This window comes from Coregonus lavaretus (assembly GCF_964263955.1).
Source record: "Coregonus lavaretus genome assembly, chromosome: 12".
Classification (NCBI taxonomy): domain Eukaryota; kingdom Metazoa; phylum Chordata; class Actinopteri; order Salmoniformes; family Salmonidae; genus Coregonus; species Coregonus lavaretus.
The window spans coordinates 28,404,169-28,415,426 of record NC_139999.1 but is presented as its reverse complement, the minus strand read 5'-3'; the positions used below and the strand labels follow the sequence as shown (position 1 = coordinate 28,415,426).

Below are 11,258 nucleotides of genomic sequence, written 5' to 3'. Positions count from 1 at the left end.
ACCAATTTGTAAGTCGCTCTGGATAAGAGCGTCTGCTAAATGTCGTAAATGTAAATGTAATGTCATTTAGCAGACGCTCTTATCCAGAGCGACTTGGGAGGCATTGGATCAGCGTTCTTGTCGCGTCTCCTGTTAGTACCTTTTATTTAGGGAAGCTAATGATCCATCATGTATGACATTCCTGGGAGTGTGTAAACTTAATAAAAAAATAACCATAGCATTTTTCTATGTTCTCTATAGTTTTGTACTTGAAAATGTATCAATTGACCAATTCGGCCACTTGGAGGACACTTGGGTACATTTGGACAAACTTGTGAGGGACACCTGGGAGACTTCATACTAAATATTATGTAGCTCTCATTCTTGAATGAATGTATCAGTCTGAAACTTTGCACACACACTTTTGCCCTGTTGTGGACAACATCTAAATTATCCCCAGCTTCCTATCTCAATGTATGGCCTTTCTTTTGCATTTCAAAGATGATGCAATAAAAATTGAAAACACATGTTTTTTGTTAGTTTTATCTTTTACCAGATCTATTGTGTTATATTCTGCTACATTAATTTCACATCTCCACAAACTTCAAAGTGTTTCCTTTCAAATAGTATCAAGAATATACACATCCTTGCTTCAGGTCCTGAGCTACAGGCAGTTAGATTTGGGTATGTCATTTTAGGTGGAAATTGAGATGAATGGTCCTATCCAGAAGAGGTTGACCTAACAGAAGGAGAAGAAAACTAGTCGGAACATAACTTTCCTGGAGTAGCATTTCTCTCTCGGTGTGTTTGAAGACGCACAAACTTCCTGCAGAAAAAAATCGAACTCATTCAAGGATCTAGAGCTGGAGGTAGTAGTAAACTATTCTCATTCTTGACTGCCCGAAGTAAGATTTGTAATGTGAAGCCAATGGTATTTTCTACGATAGTTGTATGATTCATACATAATGTTGTAATAGTGTCATCGTGTGTACCCAAGAGTTGTGGTTTGCTAGCTTGGTTGCTAGCTAACGTTAGCTAACTGAACCAAAGTCGGTGTTACATCAAAATGTGTCCTACCTAGCTGCACGTTTCCGCACGCGAGATAGCGCTGCATTTTGTTTTAGTTACATATTCCCCATTTTCTGTATTCAGTTGTCTCTACGACAATATTTTATTGTTTACAGATATAAAGTCCTTAAGATGTTTTTGACCAGATCGGAGTACGACAGGTAAGACTTGGAACTCCGTCTCGTCATGACACCACTGTCAACAGGCTAGCTAACGTTACAGTAGCTATCTAGCCACAATGGCATAGCTTGCCCAAATAGTATTATAACTAAACCATAATATGTGGCTTGCCCGTACGACAACACAGGTTAACTCGCTATCTATAAGCTAACTAGTTTAGCTTAGTTGGCTAACAGTAGGTGGTTCGTGCACTTGTTGTGCATGGTAAACATGTGCGTGTATGAATCCTTCTTTACCGGTGTAGTGGCATGCTGGCTAATGTTGGGAAACTAGCTAGCTACAAAATGTATTTCACTTAGCTAATTTGAAATGTTCATGCTCCACAGTCTGGTGTATTTTGTACTAAGAAATTAGCTACCTCACTACCTCCATTCTTCTAGAAAGCACTAACTAACATGCTAAAAACATTGTATGGCTGGCTACATTCTTAACTTTACTGACAGAATAGCTAGGTGTTGGAACTTTAGGACACTAAATCATCTCATCTTTTTTCAGAGGAGTAAACACATTTTCTCCAGAGGGACGACTGTTCCAAGTGGAATATGCTATTGAGGCTATTAAGGTATTATCAAAACATGATGCAATATCACAAGAACACGGAAAATAGGCAACGACGCGTCATCTCTATATATTACTATCTAACAAGATTTTGAACACACTCATGTTCTCTCACAGCTGGGCTCCACAGCCATTGGCATCCAGACATCTGAGGGGGTGTGTCTGGCCGTGGAGAAGAGGATCACGTCTCCTCTGATGGAGCCCAGCAGCATCGAGAAGATCGTGGAGATCGACACCCATATCGGTAAGCAGCCAGAGCGGGGACAACTCACTAGGCAGGGACAGACACTGTCAAACAACACACAGAAGTGAACGCTCATATTAGAGCTCAGGTTGTTTTAGAAGTTACATGACCTGCCCCTGGTCTATGGAGTAAACCAAGTGTTCAGTCATTCTTCCTGGGGAAATTAAGGTAACTAGATGAAGCGGTTAGTCAGATTTATTTTGATAGGCTTTTTGTATCAGACATTATTGTTGAGATGAGCATTCCACTTTGTTCAAAAGAGGCCTTGTATAGGACATGTTTCAGACAGTCTGATATTATTCAAAGTTGTTTGAACTTTTCACCTAATGCTGTCTATCTCCACTCCTGAAAGGTTGTGCTATGAGTGGCTTGATAGCTGATGCCAAGACTCTTATCGACAAAGCAAGAGTGGAGACACAGGTATGTGCAAGTCACGTGTCAAACTCATTCCACGGAGGGCAGAGTGTCTGCAGGTTTTCACTCCTCCCTTGTACTTGATTGATGAATTACGGTCACTAATTAGTAAAGAACTCCCCTCACCTGGTTGTCTAGGTCTTATTTGAAAGGAAAAACCAGCAGACACTAGGCCCTCCATGGAATAAGTTTGATACCCCTGGTGCAAGTGATGAGTGAGCTGAATTCAAGTACAAGGGTGCGTTCAGTTCGCTTGAACGTTTGCTACGTTGCAGAACGGTTTGTACTGAACAACACGTTTTCCCAAAGCTTTCTTGTACGTTCTTGAAAAGACTGAAATACATTTGCTCCGTTCGGTGGGTGTGCCCGGGTGTGGCTTGAAGCAATGAGTGATGTATTTAAGAGCAGTGGTGCATTTTGAACCCACAACCCAACCCCTCACGGTTTTTCAACTGGTCGTTCAGTACAGCACCGTTTCTGTTCAATTGAACATTCTATTAAGTTTTGATATATAACTCAGCCCTGGTACATATTCAACCTTAACATTCCTACACTGTTGGGGCGAAAATGAACAGCTGACAAATGTTTGCACTTATGAGATGCACACTACAACTACTGTCGTCATAGTTCCTCAACTACATAATATGTATGGCATTTTAGTTCCTTGCTTTTTAACCCTACTCTGTTTGTCCCCTTCCAGAACCACTGGTTCACCTACAACGAGACCATGACAGTGGAGAGTGTGACCCAGGCCGTGTCTAACTTGGCCCTGCAGTTTGGAGAGGAGGACGCAGACCCTGGAGCCATGGTTAGTAGAGGGGACAAAATCCTGCGCTCAGACCAATTTAATGATCATTCATCAATGTTGAAAGCACTTTTTCAGTTATCACTTATTTCTCCTACCGCTGTGAGTTGTCACACTGTAGTCATTCCCTGTGGTTCTTTCCCCTCAGAGCCGACCCTTCGGTGTAGCGCTTCTCTTTGGAGGACTGGACGAGAAAGGGCCCCAGCTGTGTGTTACGTTTATTTTTTAAATTTTTATATGATATAATTGGTTTGTGCTAAATCTCTCACGCCTCACTTTTAATCCAGAACCTGTGCTGATTTTTCATCAGCAAATATAAAAACCAAATCTGCAGTCTTCATCAGTTAGAAAACTACACCCCCTGATCTTCCAACTTTTGTGTGTGTAGGTACCACATGGATCCGTCGGGCACCTTTGTCCAGTGTGATGCACGGGCCATCGGCTCTGCCTCTGAGGGAGCCCAGAGCTCTCTGCAGGAGGTCTACCACAAGGTACCACGACCCCCCTCCTCTCCTAACCACCATCCTCTCCTGTCACTTTCCACTCCATCACCCACCAACCTTCTCCTTCATTACTTCCTTCTTCCCTCCATAACCCACCATTCCTTTTTCTTCTTCCTCTCCCACCATAACTCCACCAGGTTGCTAATCCACGTTTCACACAGTTTCCATCCTATCACAAGCTCTTTATTAACCATGACCTCTGTTTTCTAACCCTGGCTGTCCTCTCCAGTCCATGACGTTAAAAGACGCCATCAAGTCTTCCCTCACCATCCTAAAGCAGGTGATGGAGGAGAAGCTGAATGCCACCAACATCGAGGTGTGACTCTTGCTTTTGACCAGTTCTTGGCCTACCAATATTGGCATATTGTTCACACACATCTTTGGGTGCTTTGTCACTGAGAAATTCAGGTCTGCTCAGCCTCAGTCCTGGAGGGACTAATATTCCTGTTTTACTGCTGTGCCAGCTATCGTTAGGGTGATGGACAGCACAGCAATGAACCACAACATATCACTCATCACATATGTGTTTGTGCGCTAACCTGCTTTCCCCTCTCTCAGTTGGCCACAATAGAGCCAGGCAAGACCTTCCACATGTACTCCAAAGAAGAGCTGGAGGATGTTATCAAGGACATCTAGAGCAGAGTGTGGGGCTCTTGTGGGCCTAGTCAGCGCAGAGGAGAGCTAATCCACCCAGGCTCTGAGGATCACCACACAGCAACAACTATGTTTCCCATCAGCACTCTCACTCGCTGCATTCATTAGTTCCTTGTGTGGATGGGAGGCAACTCTTTGTTGTATTTTAAATTCATTTCTTGTCTTCATACTGCAGATTTCTACTGTTCAGTACAGGCATCAGTCAGATCAGTGCTTAGAGCTGAGTGACATAAAAAAAATGGGGGTACTTTTTGTTACGGATCCATGCGAAAATAAAACAATTGTATTCTAAAAATAGTGGTTTGTGTTGTTGCCTCTGGTGTGTACTTTGATGGTTTCATGAACAAAATCATACAGGTTGGTGAGGTTGACTAACTTGATCTGGTTTTGTCTGCCAGGAGGGCGTAAATATTCCACAGAACTTTGCTCCAAATGGGAAGAACCAGGAATGAAAATACTCATCTACAGTCCAATGAAAAGCCATTTCAAAGAATTCTCAACCAAACATCTTTCTAGGCGTCTCATTTTAAAATGCTCCACAATCAACTTTTCTGTTCTGTGCACCAGATGAACTGCACACATGTCGCCTACGTTTGGTAGTCTAAATCAGGGGTACTAAACTACTATTTGAGAAGGTCCAGTGACACATTTCCTAGGTGGCAAAGGTCCGGATGGATATCGTCCTTTATTGGCGCTGTGGAACAGCCTAGTAACAAACAGTCGTCTACGATTTAGGAAACATGTTATATAAAATACATTAAATGAGACTAAGAATTTGAATTAATTACAACTTCTTTCTAAAGTAAACGTGCAACATTGCATTAACATAGCTGAAGAACAAAAGTGGTTGCATAATTGTCTATTCAAAAAGTGCACTGTGAACCATTGTAACTGGGCCTTGAACTAAACTTTTTTTTGTATAAAATAAAATGCATGTTTTCTGGAGAGCAAAGGAGAATTTAACAAAAATAATAATCTGAATGCACAGAATGTCACTGTGGGCCATGCAATATTCATGTGTAAGTCACTCTGGGCCTTGCCCTGCATTAATGAGAGAAATAACTTTGAACTTTGGCACAAATGGTGTGAGAGCAACTCTGAGACACTGGTGCAGGTGTTCATTGGTGAGCCTGGTGCGGTATTTGTTTTTAATAAAGTTCATTGTGGAAAAGGCTGATTCACAGCTGTATGTGGAGCCAAACATGGCCAGGATGTATAGAGCCAGTTTCTTGAGAACAGGGACATCAGCTGCAGGCACCATCTATCCCCAGAAAGTGACAGGGTCACAATCACCAGCCTGCTCCTTCAAAGCCACATTTTCTTGCAGCTCAATCAACTCCATTTGCTGTGATGCAACATCTACTCATCTGAAGATCTGTTTTGCTTCTTCTGACAACTTTGTCAAATTAGTGACCAAGAAAGGGGTTCTAGATGAGCAGCAGCAGTTCTCTTCCAACAGTGAAGTTATCCATCAGCTTCTGGATGAAATCAACATGGTTGGGAACATCTTTGTCTCCCTGCGTTTGCACCAGAAGATTGGGGAAGTGGACAAGTTCTCCCTGGAGATCATTCTTGATCAGTTCCAATTTCTTCTGGAAAGCTAGACTGCTGTTATCATATCACACAATGTTATCCCGTCCCTGCAGCTTAACATTCAGTTGATTAAGGTGTGATGTAATGTCTGTCAAAAATGCAACTGTTTCCATCTTCTCATCTTCCAAAAACTCAGAAAACTGAGTTGCCTTGTCACTTTGAACTCAGAATACTCTTTTCCCAGACTGGCACACAGGACAGATTGATGGATGATGCAATGATATGTCAGGTCAGGGTGGTCCTCTTTCAAAGTCATCAAAACTGGCATTGGCCTCTGTCCGAATGCCTCGTAGCAGGCGGTGTTGTAGGGATGATGTTGCTCTCAAAAAGTTGATCAGTTTCATCATCGTTGTCATGACCTCAGAATACTATTTTCCCAGACTGGCACACAGGACAGATTGATGGATGATGCCGTGATATGATGTCAGGTCAGGGGGGTCCTCTTTCAAACATGCAACCAGTCCCCTCCCTCTTCCTATCATGGCTGGAGCTCCATCTGTGGTGATGGAGACCACTGACTTCAGATCTATCCCCCTTTTTGTCAGCATCCCTTTGATGGCCTCATGGATATCCTCTCCCCGCTTGTGTGCTTATAGATTTGTTAAGCCGAACAGGTCCTCACAGAATTCCTTCTTTGTTTCGTTATAAAATCTGACAAACACCAGAAGCTGGGCATTATCAGTGTTATCTGCTGATTCATCCACAGCTAATGAAATGCTTGGTACATTCTGAACGGCCTCATCAAGTTGTGAAGTTAAATCTTCAGCTAATATTCAGAGCTGCCAACTCTCACGCTTTCGCCGTGTGACACACGTTTTTGCCTGTTTTCACACGCACTCACGCCACACATCCAATTTCTCACGCAAAAAAAATCGGCCGGGACTCGTTCGTTCCTTTTTTCAAACTCCCCGAAGGTAGATGGCGCTGATGAGTGCCACTGAACCATATGCGCTGCACCCCGAAGTTAGCGACAGAAGAAGAGATACTATTGCCGCTAAAGACAACAGGAGAAGAAACGGTCACTACCTCAAGAAGTCTGATAAGAAGCTGAGCTGAGACTAGGTATGTAACAATGAAATGTCGTCCAATTGAGTACTCACTCTCTTAAACTTTAAATCTTGAAAGAAATGATTTGTTTGTGCGTGTGAACATGATTTAGTGTGGTGAATGTAAACTCAGCTGATTTCGAACAGGTAAGATGTATTCCAAAGAATTTAACATAAATACAGGAAATGTGTGCAATAGAAGTAGACTTGTGCAGACATTCACTGACCCCATGACAGAAGTGTACCTGCTGTTCTTCCAAGCCGCCGTACCAACTTTCACTTCTTTCAACTTGCTGCTTCAGAGAGAGCAGTCAAAAATATTTTTGTTACATGATGAGGTGGGATTGGATTTTGCAGTTTTTTTCCATTCTGTGTTTCTTGCTGATATCTGCAGGGATCCTCTAAAACAGGTTTCACCTACTATTTTTGTAAATGTCTGTTATAGAAATTCGTACGCAAGCTATGTTCCAAGTTTATGGTTCCAGAAGCTCTGCAGTGCCATGAGGAGCCTTGTGAAATTGCCTTTAAAGAAAAGGCAAACCATTTACCAGGTTAGTATTTGACTATTATTATGATCAAACACTGTGATATGTGATATTTAGCCTTGTACCTTATACCGATATGCTGTATCTGTGACAGGAAGAAAGTTGAACATTAGGTTCACAACCAGGGCTAAATTTAACAGATTACTCGATGAGGGTGACATCACACCACAGCAGGTGGATTCATTCCATGAAGCTGTGTTGTGTTTCCTGACAAGTGCTGTGGACTATGTACTTAAGAAGCTGCCACTGGAAGAGCCACTGATCAAGCACGCACAATTTGTAGATGTACGGCAGAGGGCTGAAAGTGACATCGAAGATGTCCTGTACTTTGTTGAAAGGTTAGTTTTTTTTCTCTAATTATTGTTTGTTATCTTAGCTAAAATACCCTGTGTTTTATGATGAGGTGTGTTCACTCCTAAACTGCACATTAGATATTCTTATGTGGCTTCTCCTCAAAGATGTGTATGAACTGCTGCTGGTTGATGACTATATACCTAAAACGTAACAACTTGTAACTCTACTTTCATAAATAGGTTTCCCCATCTCCTCCCATACCATGGGCCAGAGGAGCATGACCTTCTGGGTGAGGAGTTTCTAAATTATCAGACCATGCCAATGATATCACTGCAGGACGAAACTGAAATGGAAAGCTTCTGGGCTGAAATGGCAACCCGGAAGCATAAGGTAAACATTTTTTGTCTTTCCTTTTGGCAGGTGTGGCTTGGCTACATCTGTTGCTTTAAATTGTTGCATGCATATATGTGTCATGCATGTTGCAAATTATGCATGTTTTTATCTGAACTTTGTTAATGGATCAACCTACAGTATACTTACAGTATTCATCAATCAAAAATCAAGGTATGTTTTTCCATTGTGTTTTGGTGCATTTTCCATAGGTGACAGGAGCCAAAGAATTCGAGAGGCTTGCTGTCGTCGCCAAGCTTGTCCTGGTGTTGCCCCATGCAAACGCAGATGCTGAGAGGGTGTTTTCAGTTGTGGGACTGAACAAAACCAAGAGAAGAAACAGCCTAGCATTGGATGGCACCCTGTCCTCAATAATGACCATAAAGATGGCCAATCTGGAGCCCTGCTTCAAATGGGAGCCCCCCTCCGATATCATCAAGGCCTCCAAGAAGGCCACAGGCCAGTATAACCATGCCGACAGATCATAGACAAGAGGCTCATTTGAGATGAGCCAGGTCTGCGCAGAATCGATCACCGGCGATCACCGCCCAATGCATGCTGGTTAGATTTGTGTCCGACTTGATCCTGACGTCATGCACACGTGGGCAACGATAACCTCATGAGATCAAGGCGGCCGCAGTTCTGAGACGCAGGCAGTGCAATTGCTTTTTACCGACTGCAGGACCCAGGCGGACCCAGGACAAAATCTCACTCCAAGGTTTTTTTAAAAGTTGGCAGTTATGTATTGGGATTTGAGTTGGTTCATCTTTTTTGTTCTCACCTCCGTGTTCAGGGGATACGTCTGATTGAATTTACTATGCCTGGTGTCATAATGGCGCTTAACATTGGCACTTTTCACGAGAGCTATGGACTCACTGCATATCAGGCACATTGGTTTTGTGCTAGTTGCGGGGAGAATGAATAAATACTGTTCCTTCCGTCCACTCGTCTTTGAATATACGGTTTTCAGAGCCATTTTTTATTTAACAAGCCATATTAACAAAGATACTGGTAACTAAGCTCCTTCTATATGTGATATTTACAGTTGAACCGCGGTTTCTGTTTCTTTCTGCCTGCTTGTCCCAAGGTTCCGCGGAGGATATTTGGATTAATGTGATTGGGTAAGACGCGGACTCTTGCATATAACCACGCGATTGTATTAGACGAGGCACTAGTAGAGGCGGGCGTTGCTTCTAGAGAGAGAGCGAGAGGTTACTGTGTTAAAGAGGACGCAGCGCACGGTTGAGTGTTTAAGCTGTCAAAAAAATAATGTATTGACTTTTATATATCAAAATGCGATGTTGTCCGGTCCGGATTGACCATTCTCTGGGTTCGGACCCGGACCGTGGTCCGCCAGTTGAGTTTGGCTGGTCTAAATAAAGTTAGTGATAAAGTTAGTGGAAGAGGTTTACTATATGGATTTATAGCAAAAATCTCATACATGTGAATATGACGCTGCTGTATTGCATTGCTGTTGCCTGGTTATTTACATCTGCACTATGCGAGGATTTTTGTGAGAAAGCTAACTTCTTCGGTGGGGCACATGTAGCGTTCATGAAGACCCAGCGACCGAGCGATCCACCGGTGTTGTCGGAAGACTGGTCGGAAGACTGTGAGGAGTCGGGTGTTGTCGGAAGACTGTGAGGAGTCGGGTGATGATGCTCAGCCAGCTGAAGGCAGATGCTAATGTGGTTTTAGCGTAAGCCACCACAAACTCAGGCTAAATGTGGCCTGAGGAGCAGCAGAAATTGCATTGTTTACAGGGCTAACCTGCCCCCTACGCTGTGATGCCTCTGGCTCTGGCGTTAGTCTACTATAATACTCCTGCAGCCCAGACACTACATGGCCTCTCTGTGTGCCTAGGGGCCTTGCAAATGTGACTCATTGGGTAATCAAAGCTGAGATGTCAAGGGACCCATTCCTACATACATTAGCTTTGGGAGATAACACAGGCCTTGGGCAAGGTAATTATCTTCTACATAGCATAAATCAAGTTTGTGGGTCTGAGAGACCTTCAGTGCATAGAAAACGCCATAACAAAGCACTGCGGCATTGTTCATGCCATGGTATTTCAACTGAACAAAACTGAACTTTGGCCACTGAGATATCCCACATGGCCCACACACTAACCCTCTTTTCCAGTCTTCCATAGATGTAATTATTCTCACATGGACCTGACCTGAACCCTCAAACCAATGTGATATGCTACCCTTATGAAAAAAGATTGCAGTCAGACTGCAGTTATTCTGCAATTACTGCGTCCAAAATAACACAGTTGACTGCAGTTACTGCACTTTTACTGCAGTTTCAAAACTGCAATAATTTTTTGTAAGGGTACAAACTCCTTCCCAACCCCTGCCCAAATGTTCTCCAAACCCTCTTTGCCCAAGTCTTAATGACTTCCCAAAGGGTTACTTGGAAGTTCCGCCCAACTCTGTAAAGAAACACACTTGGGCAATCCCAGTATAACCCATCTCCAATTATATCTTCTTCTTCTTCTTCTTCTTCTTCTTCTTCTTCTGTATTATGCCGGTCCGCAAACAACGTTAGAGGTGCATGCCGCCACCTACTGGATGGGTGAAAACAGATCAACTTTATGCAGAAATAATAGGGGAAGGGTGAACAAAAACAAAAACGTTACTCCTTCAATCGGATTCAAATATCTTCTCAGATCCCTACACAGGTGCAGGAGCCTGCGAGGGGGCAACCACTTCATTCAGTATTCCCTGTAATGTTTCGGCTGTGAAGTCCTGAAGATCCAAAAATATTTGTAGTTTCTTAATTGTTTTATTAGTTTGTCCAGTGCAATTTATTACTTGCGCTAAACTCAACAATGTCTACATTCTTCACTGTTAGTATCTCAGGATCGCTCTGATGAACGACATTCACTGCAGGCTGTGGGGCATCACTCTCATCTTATCTCCACTTGCTCCTTCTGCTATTTGCACTGCCTCCACATAGGAGACCTGCTGGATAGCCCTGATC

At 43.1% G+C, this 11,258-nt stretch overlaps 1 protein-coding gene across 3 annotated transcripts; it reads left to right on the top strand.

The window, feature by feature from the left end:
- The first annotated feature begins 774 nt into the window (after positions 1 to 774).
- Positions 775 to 4,702, top strand: LOC311137931 (proteasome subunit alpha type-5-like). 3 transcript variants are annotated; one of them, XM_084172549.1, is made up of 10 exons: positions 775 to 848; positions 1,164 to 1,208; positions 1,723 to 1,789; positions 1,903 to 2,029; positions 2,382 to 2,449; positions 3,144 to 3,251; positions 3,397 to 3,455; positions 3,637 to 3,739; positions 3,981 to 4,067; positions 4,310 to 4,702. In XM_084172549.1, the coding sequence occupies exons 2-10, from the start codon at positions 1,180 to 1,182 to the stop codon at positions 4,385 to 4,387; spliced, it is 726 nt and encodes a 241-aa protein (XP_084028675.1). In that variant the 5' UTR covers positions 775 to 848; positions 1,164 to 1,179; the 3' UTR covers positions 4,388 to 4,702. The 3 variants fall into 3 exon arrangements, with proteins under 3 accessions (XP_084028675.1, XP_084028676.1, XP_084028677.1); XM_084172550.1 differs by having other exon boundaries at positions 797 to 910; XM_084172551.1 differs by having other exon boundaries at positions 813 to 851.
- Positions 4,703 to 11,258: the final 6,556 nt, after the last annotated feature.

Excerpts from the sequence above, each read along its gene's own strand:
- LOC311137931 (XM_084172549.1), top strand. The coding sequence starts at position 1,180 with ATGTTTTTGACCAGATCGGAGTACGACAG. Across the intron at positions 1,209-1,722 it reads ACCAGATCGGAGTACGACAG|AGGAGTAAACACATTTTCTC; the intron begins GTAAGACTTGGA and ends ATCTTTTTTCAG. Across the intron at positions 3,740-3,980 it reads TGCAGGAGGTCTACCACAAG|TCCATGACGTTAAAAGACGC; the intron begins GTACCACGACCC and ends TGTCCTCTCCAG.